We start from the raw sequence: 19,436 nt of genomic DNA on the forward strand, positions 1-19,436 counted from the left end.
TGAAGATGATATACACATAGCAAATAAGCACATGAAAATTTGTTCAACATCATTAGTCAGCAGGGAAATGCAAATTAAAACCACAATGAGATACTGCTAAATACCTATCAGAACAGCTGAAATAAAAAATATTGACAACTCAAAATGTTGCAAAGGTTGCATAGAAACTGAACGTCTCATATATTTCTGGTAGGAATGTAAAATAGCCACTATGGAAAACAGTTTGGTAGTTTCTTAAAATATGAAATATGTAACTAGTATATAACCCAGCAATTGTACTCCTGGGCATTTAGTCCAGAAAAGTTAAAACTTGTGTGCACACTAATACCTGTACATGAATATTCATTGCAGCTTTATTCACAATAGAAAAGTACTGGAAATAGCCCAAATGCTCTTTGATGGGTGAATGGTTGAACAAACCAAAAAATAAAATGACCATATATGTCTAGGTCTATTTTTGAATTCTAATCTGTTCCACTGACTTATTTGTCATTTCTTCCTCCACTATCACATTGTTTTGAAAAGTGTAGCTTTATAGTAAGTCTTGGAACCAAGAAGTGTAAGTTCTATAACCTTATCACTATTTTTAAAGATTTGTCGGAAACCACAAGACATGTTTGCCCATTCCAACATCTACACAGCTTTGTCTTATCTTATGCTTGCTCTGCAGATTTTATCTGCTTCAGCTACTCTGAACTCTGGTCTTTGCCTCCTGAGCTCTCTGTGTTGGGGTCAGGAAATTGTCACCAGGCAAAGAATAGGGTGATTCTGGCAGCTTACTTGTGAGTTTCTCTGCTCCTGTGGATCACAGTCATGTGCTGAGTATTGTTCAATGCCTGTAAATAGCTTCCTTACATATTTTATGCAGTTTTATGATTTTTGGTAAGAGCAGGAGTGCTAGTCTAGTGCCATTCACAATATTGGTTTATCAAACTTTTTTCTTCCTTAAATCCTCCACACTCAGCTTATTGCATGCAACTGAGAGTCCTGGCTGATGCAAGCTACTACTTTATGCTATGCTCTACAGAGGTGCTTAGCATTCAGTATGTGATTTAATCTTCATTTAAGGAAATACTTTCTTATAGAAAACAAAGCAATGGGCAAGAGACATTTCTAACAGTGGTAAGAAGGGTAAGGGTAGAGAAATTTCAGTGAGAGAAGCACTCTAGATGGAAGAAGCATGTATAAATGCACAAGAGAGTGAGCATGATAAGAAGTATGACACCTTTGGTATTTTCAAGGGAATAATTCTGAGAACTTCATAAATTCATCTAATCCAGTAAAAGCACTGTAGCACAGAATTTCCTCCATAAAATGTAGTAAAATACAATGGTTTATATAGTATATAACTTACAGGATTATTGTGAGTGCCCTTCCCACCCCTATTAACATGGGTACCTCTAGAACAACCAGCCATCCTCATTTTAGCAAAGTCTCACATCTCAGGGACTCTCTCCATCCTAGCCAAACTGGGATGATTGATCACTCTTGAAAGTGTCCCTTAATATAATGTGGCATTGCTCACCTAGCTACAGTTGATTGTTCTGCATGGGCACCAAACTTAAACTTGGCTGATGAATCCTGCCCTCAGATTTATGGATATAGGACCACAGTGTCTGTGGCAGTCATGGGAGTGCCTTGCAGGTTTTCCTTTGGGAGAAAACCTACTGTGACAAGTGGAGTTAGCTAACAACCACCAGCTATAATACTTTTGGGATATTTTTGCATCATTTGATCCAAGGTCATTCTCATCTTGGCATCTGTTTTTCAGATAACCCAGCTTGGTATAGTGTGTCTCCCTAGTGGTTGAAGCTGTAAGGTGAACATTTAGGAAGATGTCAGTAACCATATTTCCTGTTGCATGGACTTGAGAAACAAATGGGGCTTTGGTGGGAGGAGGAGAGGGAGAGAGGGAGAAAGAGTGAGAGAGAGAGAGAGAGTGCACAAATAAATGTGTGAGCAAGAATAGAGATAAAAATGACAGAGTCTTAACAGCATTTGAATCCTTCGTTCTAACCATTCTTCAAACTAACTGTACCTTGTCCTTTCCAAGTTTTGAATGTTCCACTCCTAGATTTTAATGACACCCCATTATCTTTCCATAAATTTTTCCTTTTCACTTAAGTTAGTTTCAGGGAGGCTTTTGTCACTTTCAACTAATGAAATGTCTCTTCACTGTAAAACTTATTCTACAGGTTACTAAGTGTGTGCTGAATCATACTTCTGTTAAGTCAGAAACGTTTATATCCTGTTTATATCCTCAGACAGAAATGAATACATTTCCAGCTTTTACCAAATTTTTATCCATCAGTAAATGAGAAAATTTTTTATGGCTTAGATTATTTCTTCTGAAAACTTTTAGCATTCATTTGTTTCTGTATAGAGTATATAGTAGAATTACTGTCATAGACCAAAGCCTTAGCCAAATTCAACATTTAACTGTGTACACAATGTTTATTTTCTGGCTAAAGTCACATAGTAACTTTTATTATGAATCTTCATTTTTTTCTTTCTTTACTTCATTTTTCAATCTTTCAAAGATCATTAGTAGTTGGTTCTTTTAAAGACCATTTTGACGAATAAAAATTCAAAATTACAATACACACTTTGAGACACTTTTCAACAACTCTTAAAGTTCTGACCAGGATTAGAGAACATGAAAGCTTCATTAAGATGCTGATAAAACCAAGATGTAGATGTTGGCCAAAGATGATGGCTTCCACACATCATTCTCATACAATAGTCCATGCAAGAGATGGTGGTAATTTAGTCTAGAGTAAGGGTTGTCAAATTAGAGCCCAAAGGCCTAATTCTGCCTCCTGTCTGTTTTGTAAATAAAAGTTTAATTTGAACACATGCACACTCATCATTTAAATATTATCTGTAGCTGTTTTTGCTCAATGAATTTGGATTTGAATAGTGGCAGACAGAGATGGTATGTGCCCCACAAAGCCTAAAATAGTTACTATTTGACCTTTTAAAAAATGCCAACACTTGGCCTTGAGTATTAGCAGTGTGTATGGAGACAAATAGATGAGCAGATTATATTTTTGGAATTAGAGCAGTAACAAGCCTGGTGAGTTCTAGGAACATAAGGAAAGGAAGGCCAGTATGACTAAAACATAAAAGATCCCAGACATTATAATTGCTTTTCTTAAAAAATTTTTTCTTATTTTGTAGCACATTTATACCTACTGCTTTTTATTCAGACATTAACTCACTCATTCAACAAATGTTCTTTAAGTTCCCACCCTGTCCTAAATACTATGTTAACTGCTTCCCACAAACACACACAAATCATACTAAGGGAAACCAACAAGTAAATAATTATAACAGAATAGTAAATACTAACTGAAAATGAGGGGGAGATGATTCAATTGATGCAAAGAGGAGGAAATAAACTTTGTTCTCACCACCTATTCAATATTTACCTGATATATCATGTCACGAATTTACCTGAACGCCACCTTCCCTGATTGGTCCTACCTCCCCTCCTCTAGGCACTAAAATGCTTCATCATCACAGCAGCTAATATTCATAGAGCATCTACTGTGTTTCAGTTATGGTCAGGTACTTTACACATATTATCTCATTTCATCATCACAACCTTGTGATATAGATACTATTATTACGTTCATTTGTGAAATAAGAAATTGACGTCCTTTGCTCCACATCTCATATGTGTTCCACAAAAGAGCACTGAGGACAACTACTTTCTTCCTTCTGTTGTCTGGTTTGCTGCTGATGCCTGTTAACATCATTGCTGTTTGATGGTATCACCTACCAAAGGCACCATTGCTAATACCATCCAATGTCTACGCCAAAGTTTGATGTCTAGAGCACTAATTTTGGGTCCAGGATATTGTTTCTTGAATCTCTTCATATTGTTTCTTATAGATGCCAAATATCTGAAAATAATGAACATATTTTGTAAAAGAGCTCTTTGTAGTTTTTACTTGTACTTTTATTACAATTACTACCTTCAGGCCTGGAGCCAAATTATGTAGGTTTGAATAGCAGTCCTGAAACTTAAATACTGTGTGATCCTGGTGAAATTACTTGACTTCTCTGTGCCCCAGTTTCCTTATCCGTAAAGCAAGGATAATATTATCTACCTTAAATATTTGCTGTAAAACACTTAGCCCAGCACTTGGCATGAAGCACAGGTTTAATAAATGTTGGTTATTATTACTAAGGCAAATGGCTTCTTTTTCTGACTCTTAGACAGGCTTTATCTATCAACCTCTTGCCTATTTCTGGGTACTTTGTATCTGTTGATTTCACCTTACCTTTATTGATCTTATTCACTCTAATTGTTACTGTCATGCTCCTTCCTATTACAAGACCTTTGATCATGCTGTTCTCTCTGTATGGAATGTTCCTTTTCCTGTTTGCATGTCAAATTCCTATTTGTTCTTTAAACTCCAAAAGGGCATGAACTCTATCTGCTTTTTGTTTACCGTTTTATAGTCAGCACTTAATATTGCACCTGGGTTCAGCAGACACTTATTAATGTTTACTGCATGAATGAACACCAGTCTGAGTCTATCATCTCATGTTATTCAGTTATTCCTCCGTACATTAATTCACATCATATAGTCTTTTTATATTCACTAAACACATACTATCTGTTAGGTTGTGTGCTAGAGACTTAGAAAATAAATTTGAAAAATACAAACTTTCTGCTCTCAAGAAGCTACTTGTTCACTAGAGGACACTGGCATGCAGAGAGAAATTAAAATTCAGAATGATAAGTGGTATACTTGAGGCCTGTGCTGGATCCATTGATCATATTGGAGCCATGAAAAGGGAGAATATAAATTTATCTGGGAAAGAAGAGGAAGGATTCATAAAGGAGGTAATATCTAAATTGAGTCCAAAGTAATGAGTAGCAATTTTCCAAATAGACAAGTAGGGGTAAAGCATATGGCAGAAGGAATTCCAGGACGAAAGTGTGAAGGGTTTTTCTTCTTCCGTTGATCCTTTTACAAATTTTTTCCTTTATTATTACCCTTTTGATATCAGACTAAAGATTTTCATCTTTAATAAGTACAATACTGGTAAGTTTCCCATTTTAAGCGTCTATACATTATGTCTGTTGTTTGTTGTTGCTCTCAATTTTTTCCCTCTGCTCTGTATTTCCACTGCACATACTATTTCAGTGCATTTTTATCCTTCTTTGTAATATGTATGGTTCCTGAATTTTCACTTGTATAAAACATACATCCTAATGGCTCACTCCATTCTAGTGCTGACTGTATTTAACACTGTACCTGAACCTTGGATTCAAGGTGCTCAACAGAACTGGGGAGTCCAGCACTGAATGGTATGCAATGTAAGTTCAAGAAAGTGATGGAAGGATAGTGGAAGAATTTCAGTTCCAGTAAACCTCAATAAAATACCATAAATACGAGCGTACTGTAAGGAGTCCTGAAAAAGCAAGCAAGATACTTGGCTTTTACACGAATCTGTGGTTCCAAATCTAAATGCGGGTAATCAACGAGAGCGCCCCAACCTGATCCTTCCGGATCAGAAGCTCTAGCACGCCCCCACAGCTGGCTAGGTCCCAGGCGTGCAAGGCCCCAACCCGGCATAGCCGGAAGGAGAGGGGCGGGGCCTACAGGCTTGCGCCGGGCCCGAAAAGGCTGGGGGAGGGGAGCGCTGGGCAGACAGTTTTCGGGCGAAAAAGCAGAAGGCGGGCGTAGGGCTGCTTCCCGAGGCTCTCCTTGCTGGCATTTCCTCCCGCTTTGCTGAGCTGGGAGTCGCGACCTCCAGCACAGGTGGGTCCCGCCCCGTGGATCGGGGAAGAGGTATCCTGGGTGGGTGCGATGGGTGGGTGGATTTGTCCAGGCGCTGGCTTTCAGGCCTGGCCCAGTGAGAGGGCGGTGGCTTCCACTCTGACGGCTCCGCCCCAGGGCGGTGGTACTCACCTCAACCCTGGCAGAAAAGAAGGTCACTTGTACCTTGCCGCAGGGCTGTCGTCACGGTTTGTGTCAGTTGTGCGACAGAGTCCGCCCGGAGACCAGCGCGGGGTCAGATGGGCCTAGTGCTAGGGAAGAGCTGGAAAAGCTGGAGCAGCCGCGCGTCGAGACTGACGCTCAGTGTACATTGTCTCAACCTCGGTCGGACTTCACTGGCCTGGGTCTGTCATTGACTGTCTAGCTTTCAGCAAGTCCCTACCCTCTCCGTGCTTCGCTTTGCTTGGCAGTGCAGGGAAAGGTATGACTTAGCTATAAAGGCAAAGAATTAGAAACACTATGGAAGAACAGTTTGGTGTCATTCTGATTCCTCTTCATTAAGGAACTGGTGATAATAATAATGGCAGCCATATATTATGAAAAGCCCTGTAACCTTCACAACCATGAGAGGCGAATGTATTTATTTACCACAGTACTTACAGAGATTATACTTTATTTCATAACCAGTATGAGGTAGTGAATGTTCCCTGGGTTGGTTGAGTCTGGGGACTGACTTCTTTTTCGTGTCTCACCTCATTCTTTACTTCTGGGAAGTATCACTTCCTGGTTTGGGTATCTGCATGAGGAACCACAAGCAGTTCTGTATGTCTGGTTGTCAACACTGGGAACAGCAGCAAAATATCCAAATTGATCACTCGCTGTCTGCAGTGTTTGTAGCAGCTGTGTTTTCTGCCTGCCAGGATGGCGGGTAGGGTGGGGGAGGTGGGCCCTGGATTAATAAACCCCTCTGATGGGAAGAGTCTCTTTCTGCTCAGAGCTAAAGTGAACACGGGTCCACCAGCTGGGCACCACTGTGACCCTCTTTCTACAGCACCAGATGTCCCCCCTGCTCATATGGGCTATATGGGCACCTGCCATCGTCCACGTGTAAAGAATGTACTGGATAAGAGGCTTTGGGCACAACGTGGCCTTTGCCACACCTGCAGGGTTTAGGCAAGGAGTGGCTGAACGAAGGTGAGTGTTCTTCGGGGTGTGGGCCCCGATAATTTCCAAACGGTCAACAGAGTGAGAGAGAAATTCTGGTAGAGAGCTGCTGAGCTGAGCTTGTGGGTGAGTGTAGGATTGGCTGTTTGGCAGGACCTGGTGAATGCTTTGGCCATATTTTGACTCTGTTCATGCATGCTTTCACTCCAAAGATACCAAAGATAATCAATGAATGGTTACTCTGTGCCAGGATACCGGTCCACTCCCTGAGATTAGCAGCACAGGAGGACAAAAGTGTGAGAAGACAATAGGAATCCAACTTTAAGCATGCTAAGTCTGAGGCATCCTCACCCTTCCGCATTCCCAGTATCACTCAGTTTGAAGTCTTGTCACTTCTGCAGCCTGAATGTTTTTTTAAACCTATGCACTTCTCTTTGCCCCTACTGCTACTCAAAATTTCAACCCAGCAACACTCTCTTCCTTTTGCTTCGAAAATTTTTATTTTACAAGACCTAAATCCTTGCTTGACCTTCAGCTGTCATGGGAAAACCACCATGCTGATCATAACCACAGCAACAACAACATCATCAACAACATACAACAGCCTGATGAGCTCTGTATGACCCCTAATACATTGTCAAAGACTCAAACTTGCCTTTTGTTCCCTCTGCTTCCCAAAGTGTTTTTAAATTTTTGTATTGAGATGTAATTTACGTACCATGGAATTGACTAATTTTACGTGAACATTCAAGGATTTTTAGTACATTTATCGAGTGGTGCGGCTATCACTGCGATCCAGTATTAGATAGTTGCATCACCCCACTGGCCTCTCTCTCAGGCCCATTTGCACTTAGTTCCCATTACCACCCTAGCCCCCAGCAATCTCTAATCTGCTTCCTGTCTCTATGCATTGCCTATCCTGCACATTTCACATAAGTGGAATCAGATAGTACGCAGTCTTTTGTGACTTGCTTCTTTTACTTAGTGGGACATTTTCAAGGTTCATCCATGTTGTAGGATGAATCAGTACTTCATTACATTTCAATGGTCGAATAGTTGTATATAGCGTATGTATACACCACCTTTTGTTTATGGACATCTGGGTTATTTCTACCTTGGCTATTGTGAATAGGACTGGCATAGACATTCACGTACAAGATTTTGGGTGGACATAGGTTTTCAGTTCCCTTGGGTAGATACCTAGGACCGGAATTGCTGGTCATATGATAACGCTATGTTGAACTTTCTGACTAACTGCCAAACTGCTTTTCACCATGGCTGCACCATTTTACATTGATTACATTTACTTGCACCACCAGCAGTGTATAAAGTTCTAATTTCTTTACATCCTAGCCAATACTTGTTATTCTCCATTTTTTATTATAGCCATCCTAGTGGATATGAAGAGATACCTCATTGTGGTTTTGATTTGCATTTCCCTAATGACTAATGATGTTGTACATAGTTTCATCTGTTTCTTGTCCATTTGTATATGTTCTTTGGAGAAATGTGTATTACTTACTTTGCCCATTTTTCAATTAGGTTGTTTCCCTTCTTATTGAGATATAAGAATTCTTTATATATTTAGGATACAAGTCCTTTTTCAGGTATATGATTTAAAAATACTTTTCTAGTCTGTGACTTGTCTTTTCATTTTTAATGATGTCTTTTGAAGAGCAAAGGTGTTGAATTTTAAGTTCAATTTATCATTTTTCTTTTACAAGTAGTGCTTTTTGGTATTGTATCTAAGAACTCTTTGCTATATTACTTCTGAAAGTTTTATAGTTTTACCTCTTACATTTATATCTAGTCCATTATGACTTAGCTTTTGCATGTGGTGTGAGGTATGGGGTCTAAATTCATCTTTTTAGAAAATTGAAGTATAATTGATCTACAATAGTATGTTAGTTCCACGTGCACAATACAGTGAGTTGATATTTTTATACCTTACAAATTGAATCACCATAAGTCTAGTTACCACGTATCACCATACAAAGATATATTATTGAGTATTTCCCTATATATATATTACATCCACATAACTCATTTATTTCATAACTAGAAGTTTGTACCTCTTAATCTCCCTCACCTGTTTCTCTCATCCCAACCACCTCCCTCCCCTCTGGCAACTACCAGTTTGTTCTCTGTATCTAGAGAGTCTGTTTCTCTTTTGTTATGCTTATTTATTGGTTTTATTTTTTTAGATTCCACTTATAACTGAAATCATATGGTGTTTCCCTTTCTCTGTTTGACTTTTTCACTTAGCATAATCACTTCTAATCTGTATTGTTGAAAAGGGAAGATTTCTTTCTTTTGTTATGAATGAATATTATTGCATTAAGTGTCTGTGTGTTTTCTTTATCCATTCGTCAATCAATGAACACTTAGGTTGTTTCCATATCTTAGCTATTGTAAATAATGCTGCAATGATCATAGAGGTGCATATATCTTCTCAAATTAGTGCTTTTGTTTTTGGGGTATATACCCAGAAGTGAAATTTCTAGAACATATGGCAGTTCTATTTTTAATTCTTTAAGGGACTTCTGTACTGTTTTCATAGTGATTGTACCAATTTACATTCCCACCAGCAGTACACAAGGGTTCCCTTTTCTCCACATCCTCGCCAGCACTTGTTATTTGTTGTCTTTTTGATAACAGCCATTCTGACCAGTTGTGAGGTGATATCTCATTGTAGTTCTCATTTGCATTTCCCTGATGGCTGGTGATTTTGAGCATTTTTTCATGTACCTGTTGGACATCTGTGTATCTTCTTTGGAAAAATGTTTACTCATGTCTTCTGCCCATGTTTTTAAACATTTTTATTGAGTTATAGTCATTTTACAATGTTGTGTCAGATTCCAGTGTACAGCACAATTTTTCAGTTATACATGAACATGCATATATTCATTGTCAATTTTTTTTTTGCTGTGAGCTACCACAAGATGTTGCATATATTTCCCTGTGTTATACAGTATAATCTTGTTTGTCTGTTCTGCATATGCCTGTCAGTATCTACAAATTTCAAACTCCCAGTCTATCCCTTCCCACCTCCCTCCCCTGTGGCAACCACAAGTTTGTATTCTATGTCTATGAGTCTGTTTCTGTTTTGTATTTATGGTTTTTTTTTTTAGATTCCATATATGAGTGATCTCATATGGTATTATTCTTTCTCTTTCTGGCTTACTTCACTTAGAATGACATTCTTCAGGGACATCCATGTTGCTGCAAGTGGTGTTATGTTGTCCTTTTTATGGCTGAATAGTATTCCATTATATAAATATACCGCTTCTTCTTTATCCAGTCATCTATCGATGGACATTTAGGCTGTGTCCATGTCTTGGCTATTGTAAATAGTGCTGCTATGAACACTGGGGTGCAGGTGTCATCCTGAAGTAGGGTTCCTTCTGGATATATGCCTAGGAGCGGGATTCCTGGGTCATACGGTAAGTCTATTCCTAGTCTTTTGAGGAATCCCCATACTGTTTTCCACAGTGGCTGCACCAAACTGCATTCCCACCAGCAGTGTAGGAGGGTTCCCTTTTCTCCACAGCTTCTCCAGCATTTGTCATTTGTGGACTTTTGAATGATGGCCATTCTGACTAGTGTGAGGTGATACCTCGTTGTAGTTTTGATTTGCATTTCTCTGATAATTAGTGATACTGAACATTTTTTCACGTTCCTATTGATCATTTGTATGTCTTCCTTGGAGAATTGCTTGCTTAGGTCTTCTGCCCATTTTTGGTTGGGGTTATTTGTTTTCTTTTTATTAAGTCATATGAGCTGCTTATATATTCTGGAGATCAAGCCTTTGTTGGTTTCATCATTTGCAAAAATTTTCTCCCATTCTGCAGTTTGTCATTTTGTTTTACTTATGGTTCCCTTTGCTGTGCAGAAGCTTGTGAGTTTCATTAGGTCCCATTTGTTTATTCTTGCTTTTATTTCTATTGCTTGGGTAGACTGTCCTAGGAGAACATTTTTGAGATGTATGTCAGATAATGTTTTGCCTATATTTTCTTCAAGGAGGTTTATTGTATCTTGTCTTATGTTTAAGTCTTTGATCCATTTTGAGTTTATTTTTGTGTACGGTGTAAGGGAGTGTTCTAGCTTCACTGATTTACATGCTGCTGTCCAGTTTCCCCAACACACCCTTATTTGGTTTTAAGACTAGTGGGACTGACAGGGGGCTATGAGAAACTTAGATTAAACTTGTGAAGAGCTTGCACACACTTGCTTACTCCCAAAACAAGGAGAAGATTGAGCCTGCATGGGGCTCTGGCTGGTTTACCATGAATGCCCTAGCACATGCTTTGGCCCACACTGAGCACTCACTCTGGCTCCTCTTGCTCCATGGTGCAGCTCTGCAGTAGGGCAAAGACTGCTGCTGCTGAGGAGAGTGTGAGGCTGTTGGGGGATGGAGTCAGCTTGGACCTGCACTACATCTGAATGGGATGAGGGAAGCAGATTGGGAGTGGTCTGGAATTCTAATTGGTGTCTTGGAACTGCCCAAACATGTGCCCCAGCCCACACCGAGCACCCACTTCTGGCCCCTTTTGCTCCATAGTGCAGTATCCCACTGGGATGAAGGCTGCTATTGCAGGTTGAGAAGAGTGTACAGTTGTGGAGGATGGAGCTGGCTCAGACTTGGCACTACATCTGAATGGGTCAACCATTGCTGGTGCTCTCAAAAGCAGCAGTTTGGAAGTGGTCTGGGACTCTGGTGTGCATTCTTTCCCTTCCTTTGTGCTACTATTATCACATATATTACATTTATATGTGATTATAACCCCAATATACAGAGTTACAATTATGAACTGTAAAATCATATCTTTTAAAGAGGATAAAGAAAAAAGGAGAAAATACATTTATAAAGTCTTTTAGATTAACTCACAGTTTACAGTTTCTAGTGGTCTTCATTTCCTTCTGTGGATTCATGTTATCATCAATGGCATCATTTTCTTGCTCCTGCATTGGTTTATTCTCTCCCCATACATTTTTGTAATCATCATGTATATTGTAGCTTTATATGTTCTAAAATTGAGACTACATTTTATAATTATTGTTTTATGTGGTTGCATTTTGGACCAGTTAACAGAAAAGATATAAATATATGTGTGTGTATGTATATGTGTGTATATGTTTGTAAGTATATATATGTGTGTGTGTATTTTATATTTGCCTATGTATTTAACCTTTACTTTTATTTCTTTGGATGATTTGATTACTATCTGGTGTCATTTCCTTTTAACCTGAGGGACTTCCATTAGTATTTCTTGTAAAGGACATCTGCTAGCAATGAATTCTCCATATGGGAATGTCTTTATTACATTTTCAAAGGATAGTTTTGCTGTCTATAGAACTCATGGTTGACAGTTTTTTTTTTTAACTTTAGCATGTTCCATATGCCATTGTACTTCCTCCGACCTCCATTGTTTCTGATGAGAAGTCTCCTTTTAATCTTACTGTAGTTCCCTTATATATGAGGAATCATTTTTCTCTTGCTGCTTTGAAACTTGTCTATTGTTGTTGGCTTTCAACAGTGTGACTGTAATTTGTCTCAGAGTGAATTTTTTTTTATGTTTGTCCTACTTGTAGGTTTTTGAGCTTCTCAGATGTATAGATTATTTTTCATCAAGTTTGAGATTTTTTGGCAATTATCTTTTCAAATATTTTTTCTGCTCCTTTTTGTCTCTTTGCTCCCTCTTGGACTCAAATTACTCATAGGCTATATTATGGATTAAATTGTGGCCCTCCCAAATTCATATGTTGAAGGCCTAACCCCCTGTACCCAAAAATGTAATCTTATTTGTAGATAAGATCTTTATAGAGGTAATCAAGTTAAAATGAGGTCATTAGGGTGGACCCTAATCCAATATGACCGATATTCTTATAAAAAGGGAAAATTTGGAGATACATACATACACAGGGAAGATGATGTGAAGACACAGAGAGAAGACAGCCATATACAAGCCAAAGAAAGAGATCTAGAACAGATCTTTCCCACACAGTCCTTACAAGGGATCAACCCTGCCAACACCTTGACCTCAGACTTCTAGCCTACAGAATAGTGGAACAATATATTTCTGTTGTTTAAGCTACACATTTTCTGGTACTTTGTTTTGGTAGCTGTAGCAAACTAATCTAGGTTGGTATACTTGCTGGTGTCCCACAGGTCTCTGTGGATCTGTTAATTCTTTTTCTTTCTGTTCTGAAAATAAAATAATTTCTGTTCATCTGTCTTCATGTTTATTTGTTCCTTCTTCTGCCAGCTTAAATCTGCTGTAGAATCCTCCCAGTGAATTTTTAATTTCAGTTATTGAAACTTGTCAACTCAAATTCCCATTTAATTCTTTTTATAATTTGTCTGTTTATATTTTTATGTGATTAATCACTGCCCTCATACTTTGCTTGAATTCATTAAACATGATTTTCTCTAGTTTTTTGAGGATATTTTTATGTCTTTGCCTGCTGTATGCAACATTTGGGCCTTTCAGAGACAGTTTCTATTAACTGCTTTTTTACTGCCTATAAATGGGTCACATGTTACTGTTTTTTGCATGTCTAACTTTTTAAGTGAAAACTGGACATTTTGGACAATATTACCTCTGTGTCAGCATAGCTTAGTGGTCAGCCAGTGGTTGGTCTGATTGTGATTAAAATCTTAAACCAATAAATCTCCCACCCCTTGCCAGTGGGTCTGTATGTATGTTGGGAAAAACAATCAAAGTTTAGACCATTTACAAGTCTGTCCTAGCTCTTACTTTCTATGTGAACAAGGCCTCACGTTTTTCCAGGGACAAGTATATATCTGGGACCGACTTTAACCTCTCCTAAGTGGGCGTTGCAACCTTGCACATGCATGTGGTCTGCCAAACCCCCAGGGATATATGGGAGCTTCTCAAGGCCCACTTTGCTTCTCAGTCCTTGGATATCCACATTAAATTTCTTGCTGGTTTCCTGGTCTGTAGCTCTTCACAACTAGTATTGAGACATTAGGCTAGCTGTGATGTTGGCCTTTCTTGATTATTTTCTACTGAGATTGCTGTTGTTTTTATCAATGCCACTGGACATGGGTTTTATTGTGCTTTGCTCCAAATCATGGCAGCACCCAACATCAGTGGAGCTATCTGTCCTTGTGGCCTCCACTTCCCGTTTAAAACCACCATACTGCAAAGATGGTGGGAGTAATGGGAACAGCCCCCTAATTAAAATGCTTCAGATTCCCACCATTCTTACTCAAAGTTTTTTAAATTAATGCCTCTCAATTTATTGTATGATTTTGATCAATTTCAAGAGTCATGAAGGAGTTGTTTTTGACAGTTTTGTTCAGTTCATCTTTGCTCTTTGGGGAATAGTTTTGCTGAATAGTTTTGTCTTTACTTAGCCACTGCAGTTTTGCCTGTATTTATTTTAGGTGTCTTAGTGATTTGTTTTTCCAATTGTTTTTCTTTGTTTTGTAATTTGAACTAAAATGTGGACATTTGGGATTTCAAGTTCTTAGCATGATTCTTGTTTTGTAATTTGAGCTAAAACTTGGACATTTCAGATTTCAAGTTTCTCTCATGATTCTTGTGCTGCAGAGAAAGTAAAGAATAAGTTGGTTTTATTCCAATTCCTAATGTAGTCATTATGCTCAGATTTAACTGCCAGTCATTCAGGAATCAAAGTGCCCTAGTTTGGCTTGCAGTCTTTCAGGAGATGATGTTTTTTTCTTTGTAGTAAGCATGAGAAGATTGAGTTGACCCATATGCAATTGCCTACTCTGACTAAGATTTCTAGCTATAGCTATTTTCCAGGTATTTCTAATTATTCTGCAACCAATGATTGTTAGATCTTGGTTTAATCAAATTCATATTAAAAACATATTGAGTCTTTAGTATATGTTTGGCACTGTGGGGGTTACAAAAAATTTATTCTGTGACTTCATGGAATTTTCAGTCTAGCTGGAGAATCAAAGCTTACATACTTAACTCATTTAGGAGGACAGTTCAAATCAAGGCAATACTATCATATTTGATACAAACAGTATTTGCTGTTTACCATCAGGAAAGAAAGAATTCTGTGTAGTCCAGATGATCTGAGGAAGGCTTCTTTGAATGAATAGGATTTGAAATGGCCTTTGAAGAATGAGTAGAGATTTTACATAGAGTGAAGAGAACATTCTAAGGTAAAGTATTATCACCAACACCGTGATCAGAACCATTGAGAACTGTCCCCCTTGCCCCATGCCAACTAGAATAGTTTGTCTTCTTTAATCATATATACCCACTCCTTTAGCATGTACCTCAAATCATAAAAAGAGAGTTTTGGCACATAAGTGGCTATTCACAGGGAAATCATGAACCATTCAATGTGACTAACACTGGGTCATCTCCCATTTAACTCTTCTGGAAACCATCTTTGTCATTTGTTTCTCCTGTTGCACCATTGCCTCTTCTTTTCTGGCAATTCATCATAGCTGCCCAGAGTTCACTATGGTCGCTGGAGCTCCAAAGCATCCCAAGGCATTTAGGGGGGCTCTTCATTTATACTACATCTTATCCCACAACATCTATGCATCTGAAAAAGGGTTTTCTCCAACAGAACATTGCAGGTGACCCCACATGGATGATGGGGTGCCTTATCCATACTTTAACTACAAATCCTCAGCAGTCAAAGGCCACTCCCAAAGTACATGTGGGCAATCCCTGCTATAAAGTCATCCCCCCCAGGGTACAGGGGCACCCTTTCCAGTGGGCACCAGCATCAGTAAGCTTCATCCAGAAGCAGCAACCTGTGCTTAGCACCTGTGCTCAGAAGAGCCTGACAAAGATTTGAAAAACCCTGACCTATCACCTAGATATGGAAAGTGTGGTTGAAGGGTGTGTGTGACCACGGGTTGTAGGAACTACTCGTACATTGCCAGCTGTAAGTCCTTACTGGCCAGATCTATGCCCAAGTTCTCTGCCTGTACCATAATGCTATCCCACTGTGCCTCTATGGCTCCTAGAAGAAGTCCCTTGACATTATATTCTGTGATATTCAGAAACGTGCACTGTAACCAAGGATACACCAGGAAACCCCAAAGTGCAACTGCACCTGCTTTGACCTTAGACCACCCTTGTTTGACATAAACTTTACCTCAGCCTGCCCTGTCCTGCCATACTCATTACAGTAGATGCACTGATGAAATTGGCCATGTCCTTCTTGACATTATTGTCTCTCACCAAGGGCCACAGTTGTTATTGCTTTTCAGATCCCCCAAATTTTTAGCTCTTGCTTTTATTCTCACAGCATACTAAATAAATATAGTATATGTAACAGTGCTCACTTTCATTTCATGTAGAAATCTGCAGTGCTCTGCTTAGTCAAAAATGATCATCTATTTCTGTCTTTCAACATTACTGTTTATTCAGCTTCACTGTTTATCATGTCTATAATGCTTATAGACACTTTGCTTTAAGCAATATGCTTACTCATAATTTTTGGGGTTTTTTTGGATTGCAGTTTTGCTCCTTCATACTGTGAAACCACCTCTCTATTCTGGCAATGCATTTTTAACCCACCTCAGCTAAAGCTTTTCATGTTCTAATCTGGTATCTAAATCCTACTACCTAGGTGCTATTGGTAATCTATTTTGGCCTATCTCAGGATGTATATGTAACTAGCCCATCCATGGTGAAATATATGTTAGTAACTAGAGCAGAGGTTGAAAAAGGTCCACATTTTGGCTGAATATAACTTGAGGATGTATTTTTGGCCAAACCTTTCTGGCCACCACAATGTTAGATTTACTTGTGGTATCCACAACAAAGTGCTTCTGAAATATCAAACTAAAGGAAGTGTAACTGACCAAGGGCCCAGCTGCCATGTGAGTCCACACTTCCCACAGTCTGCTCTCAACTATGAACTGAGCATGGATGACAAGGATACTAATGAAGGCCAATTTCTTGGAGATTCATAATCCTCTAATGACCACCTTTGCTTGAGGACTCCCTAACAACCTTGTTGAAACCTTCTTAGAGTTGCATCTGCAGTTTAAGACCTTGTCTCATTCTCTCTCTCCTCCACAGGGATTGCACCTACATCATGGTCTGACAGCTCTACCAGTTTTTTTCAGACTCTCTCCCCATTTTTCTCACACATGTTTCCCCAGATAAACCACTTGCACATCTATTCCTGTCATGGCATCTCCTTTTCAGAGGACCCGGACTAATGTAGTTGTCAACATTACAAATTGGAAGAGTTCTTATATAATATGCATTTCTGGCTCCTCCCAAATCTGGCAGCACTAGGCCTGTCTGGCAATAATTAGCTAGAGCTGAATAGTGACTAGAATTTTTGGACAGAACAAACATTCTTCAGTTTACCCCTCTCTCCACAATCCCTTGTTTTCTCTTATACTTGACCTATTTATGTTACTTGCCTAGACCCCATTGGCATTTAATTTTGAGACCCTGATATAAAGCAGCATTCTTTTAACTCATGAAATCAAATATATTATTGTCCTAGTTAAACATAGACACAGATATGACAGATACAATCTCAGCTTGGACCCTTTGCATTGGCCTGTTTTATACCAGACATCTTCATGAATAACTCCTTTTGTTCAAATGTCATTTTTCTCAGTAAAGTCTTTCTTGATCACTATGTTCAAAAGTCCTACACCCTTTCATCCTGCTGGGTTTTTTCATAGTTCTTATTGCTTTATAATATACTGTATAATTTACTCATTTATTATGTTTATCTTTAATTGTCTACCTCCTTCCACTAGAAGATAAGCATGAAAGCAGGAATTTTTGTCTGTTTTCCAAGTGCCTAAAATAGTTCCTGGCATTAAGTTGACACCCAATAAATATTTGTTAAATGAATTGATTAGCTAATTAGTTAATCAAGAGTGTCAGGGAAGTTTTCTTTAATGAATTGATCTGAAACCTGAAGAATGGGTAGGAAGAATGAGAGGGAGGACATGGTAGACAGAGGAAACAACATATGTGAAGGCCCTGAGATGATGGGGCAAGATAGATGGGGCCAATTATGTGAAGACTTGAGTGCTGTTTTAAAGAGATGACTCAATAAAATGGGAAGACAAAAATAATGAAACAGGCAATTATTATATGTGTTGTAACTGCATTAATAAGGGTATGCACAAAGAACTGTGAAAATGCTGAGTAGGCAGCTACTTACTCTTCCTAGGAGAGTTAGGAAAATTTTACAAAGAAGGTGACATTTGAGCTAGTCTCAGGCAGGAAAGTGGCATGATGAAAGTGTTTTAAGAAGATTAATCTGGCAGTAGTATGGAAAATGGATTGGAATATGGATGGAATGGAGGCAAGAAAACGATCTAGTCTATGGCAGTAGTCCAGGTATGAGGTGATGAAGGCATCTATAGGAATGGAAAGAGAAGGACAAATCTGAGAGACATTTGGAAGGAAAAATTGACAGGAGCTAAATGGACTCTTGGCTTTAAGCCTTTAGGAGGTAATGCTTCTTCCTTAGTAATAACCATGAAAAGATTCAGATTGACCTATTATGTAATTGCTTACTCTGACTAGAATTTCTAGCTATGGCTGTTCTCCAGAAATTTCTGTTATTGTGATTGATACTTGTTGGACCTTAATTTACATTAAGATGGCTTTAGTCTCTAAAGGTTGGGAAACTCTCAAAAACATCATTTTGACTATGAAACAACAAATTATTCTATTAAAGGAGAAATGAGGAAAGCCATAGTGCTACATGGAAGTTTTACAGTAAGTGCATAGTTGTTTTTTTTTAAGGATAATGTATAAAAGATGGAAAGAAGGATTAATATAACAGGTGGTATGTGCCTAGAGGATTAATATTTAGAAGAATAAGGCCCCAAATTACCTCAGACTTGTAGAAATACATACTTACAACGACAACAAGAACAATATTTTAACTATGTTCTGAGAAAGAAAAAGTACATGTGTTCTAGTATGGATAAGTTATAACTTGATATTGTTAAACCACTCTCAATGATCAAAAGAATTAAGGAGAATAAGGAGAGGTGCTTTAAGACTGGATTTATATAAGTACAATACCATTTCTAACAAAGAAAAAGGAGGAAGAGTTTTCAATCTTCTAATCAATGAGCTGAACTTGAGTTAGCTTCTACAACAGATTTTCAAAGTAAGCGAGTACTTAGAAAATTACAAAGTGACCAACACACAAAGACATTCCACACAAATCTCATGTTTATTTCTGATAATTAGAGATAGTTTATAGAAATATGACAGATATAACATGTACATGGAATTAATGAATGAAATTTAAGCAAGATTTTAGCAAGTCTTTTATGGTACCCTTAGGAACAAGAATTATGAACCTATATTGATGGGTTAGATAATTAATATAATTATGTATTAATTAATTAAATTACCATAACAGACCATAAGCAAAGAGAGAGTTTTAGATGGCCTGCTGTGAATCCTACCTTAGGCTTGACCTTGTCAATATTTTTATTACTTACTAAGTGAATATTTGCAGCATACAACTTACCAGATTTAAAGAGGCTGTGAAGCTGGAAGCAATTCAATC

The 19,436-nt window shown here is 38.4% G+C and overlaps 1 protein-coding gene across 4 annotated transcripts in view; it reads left to right on the forward strand.

The window, feature by feature from the left end:
- Nucleotides 1–5,623: 5,623 nt before the first annotated feature.
- Nucleotides 5,624–19,436, forward strand: part of TMLHE (trimethyllysine hydroxylase, epsilon) — an 80,629-nt gene continuing 66,816 nt past the window's right edge. Inside the window, exons 1-2 of one of the 4 annotated variants that reach the window (XM_031445910.2) lie at nt 5,627–5,780; nt 6,790–6,932. In XM_031445910.2, the coding sequence (XP_031301770.2) occupies nt 6,853–6,932 (80 nt within the window). In that variant the 5' untranslated portion in view covers nt 5,627–5,780; nt 6,790–6,852. Of the gene's footprint in view, nt 5,781–6,789; nt 6,933–19,436 lie in introns of all 4 variants that reach the window. The other 3 variants (XM_031445909.2, XM_031445908.2, XM_010980466.3) reach the window with 3 other exon arrangements.

Source organism: Camelus dromedarius, chromosome X (assembly GCF_036321535.1).
Source record: "Camelus dromedarius isolate mCamDro1 chromosome X, mCamDro1.pat, whole genome shotgun sequence".
In the NCBI taxonomy this organism is placed as follows: domain Eukaryota; kingdom Metazoa; phylum Chordata; class Mammalia; order Artiodactyla; family Camelidae; genus Camelus; species Camelus dromedarius.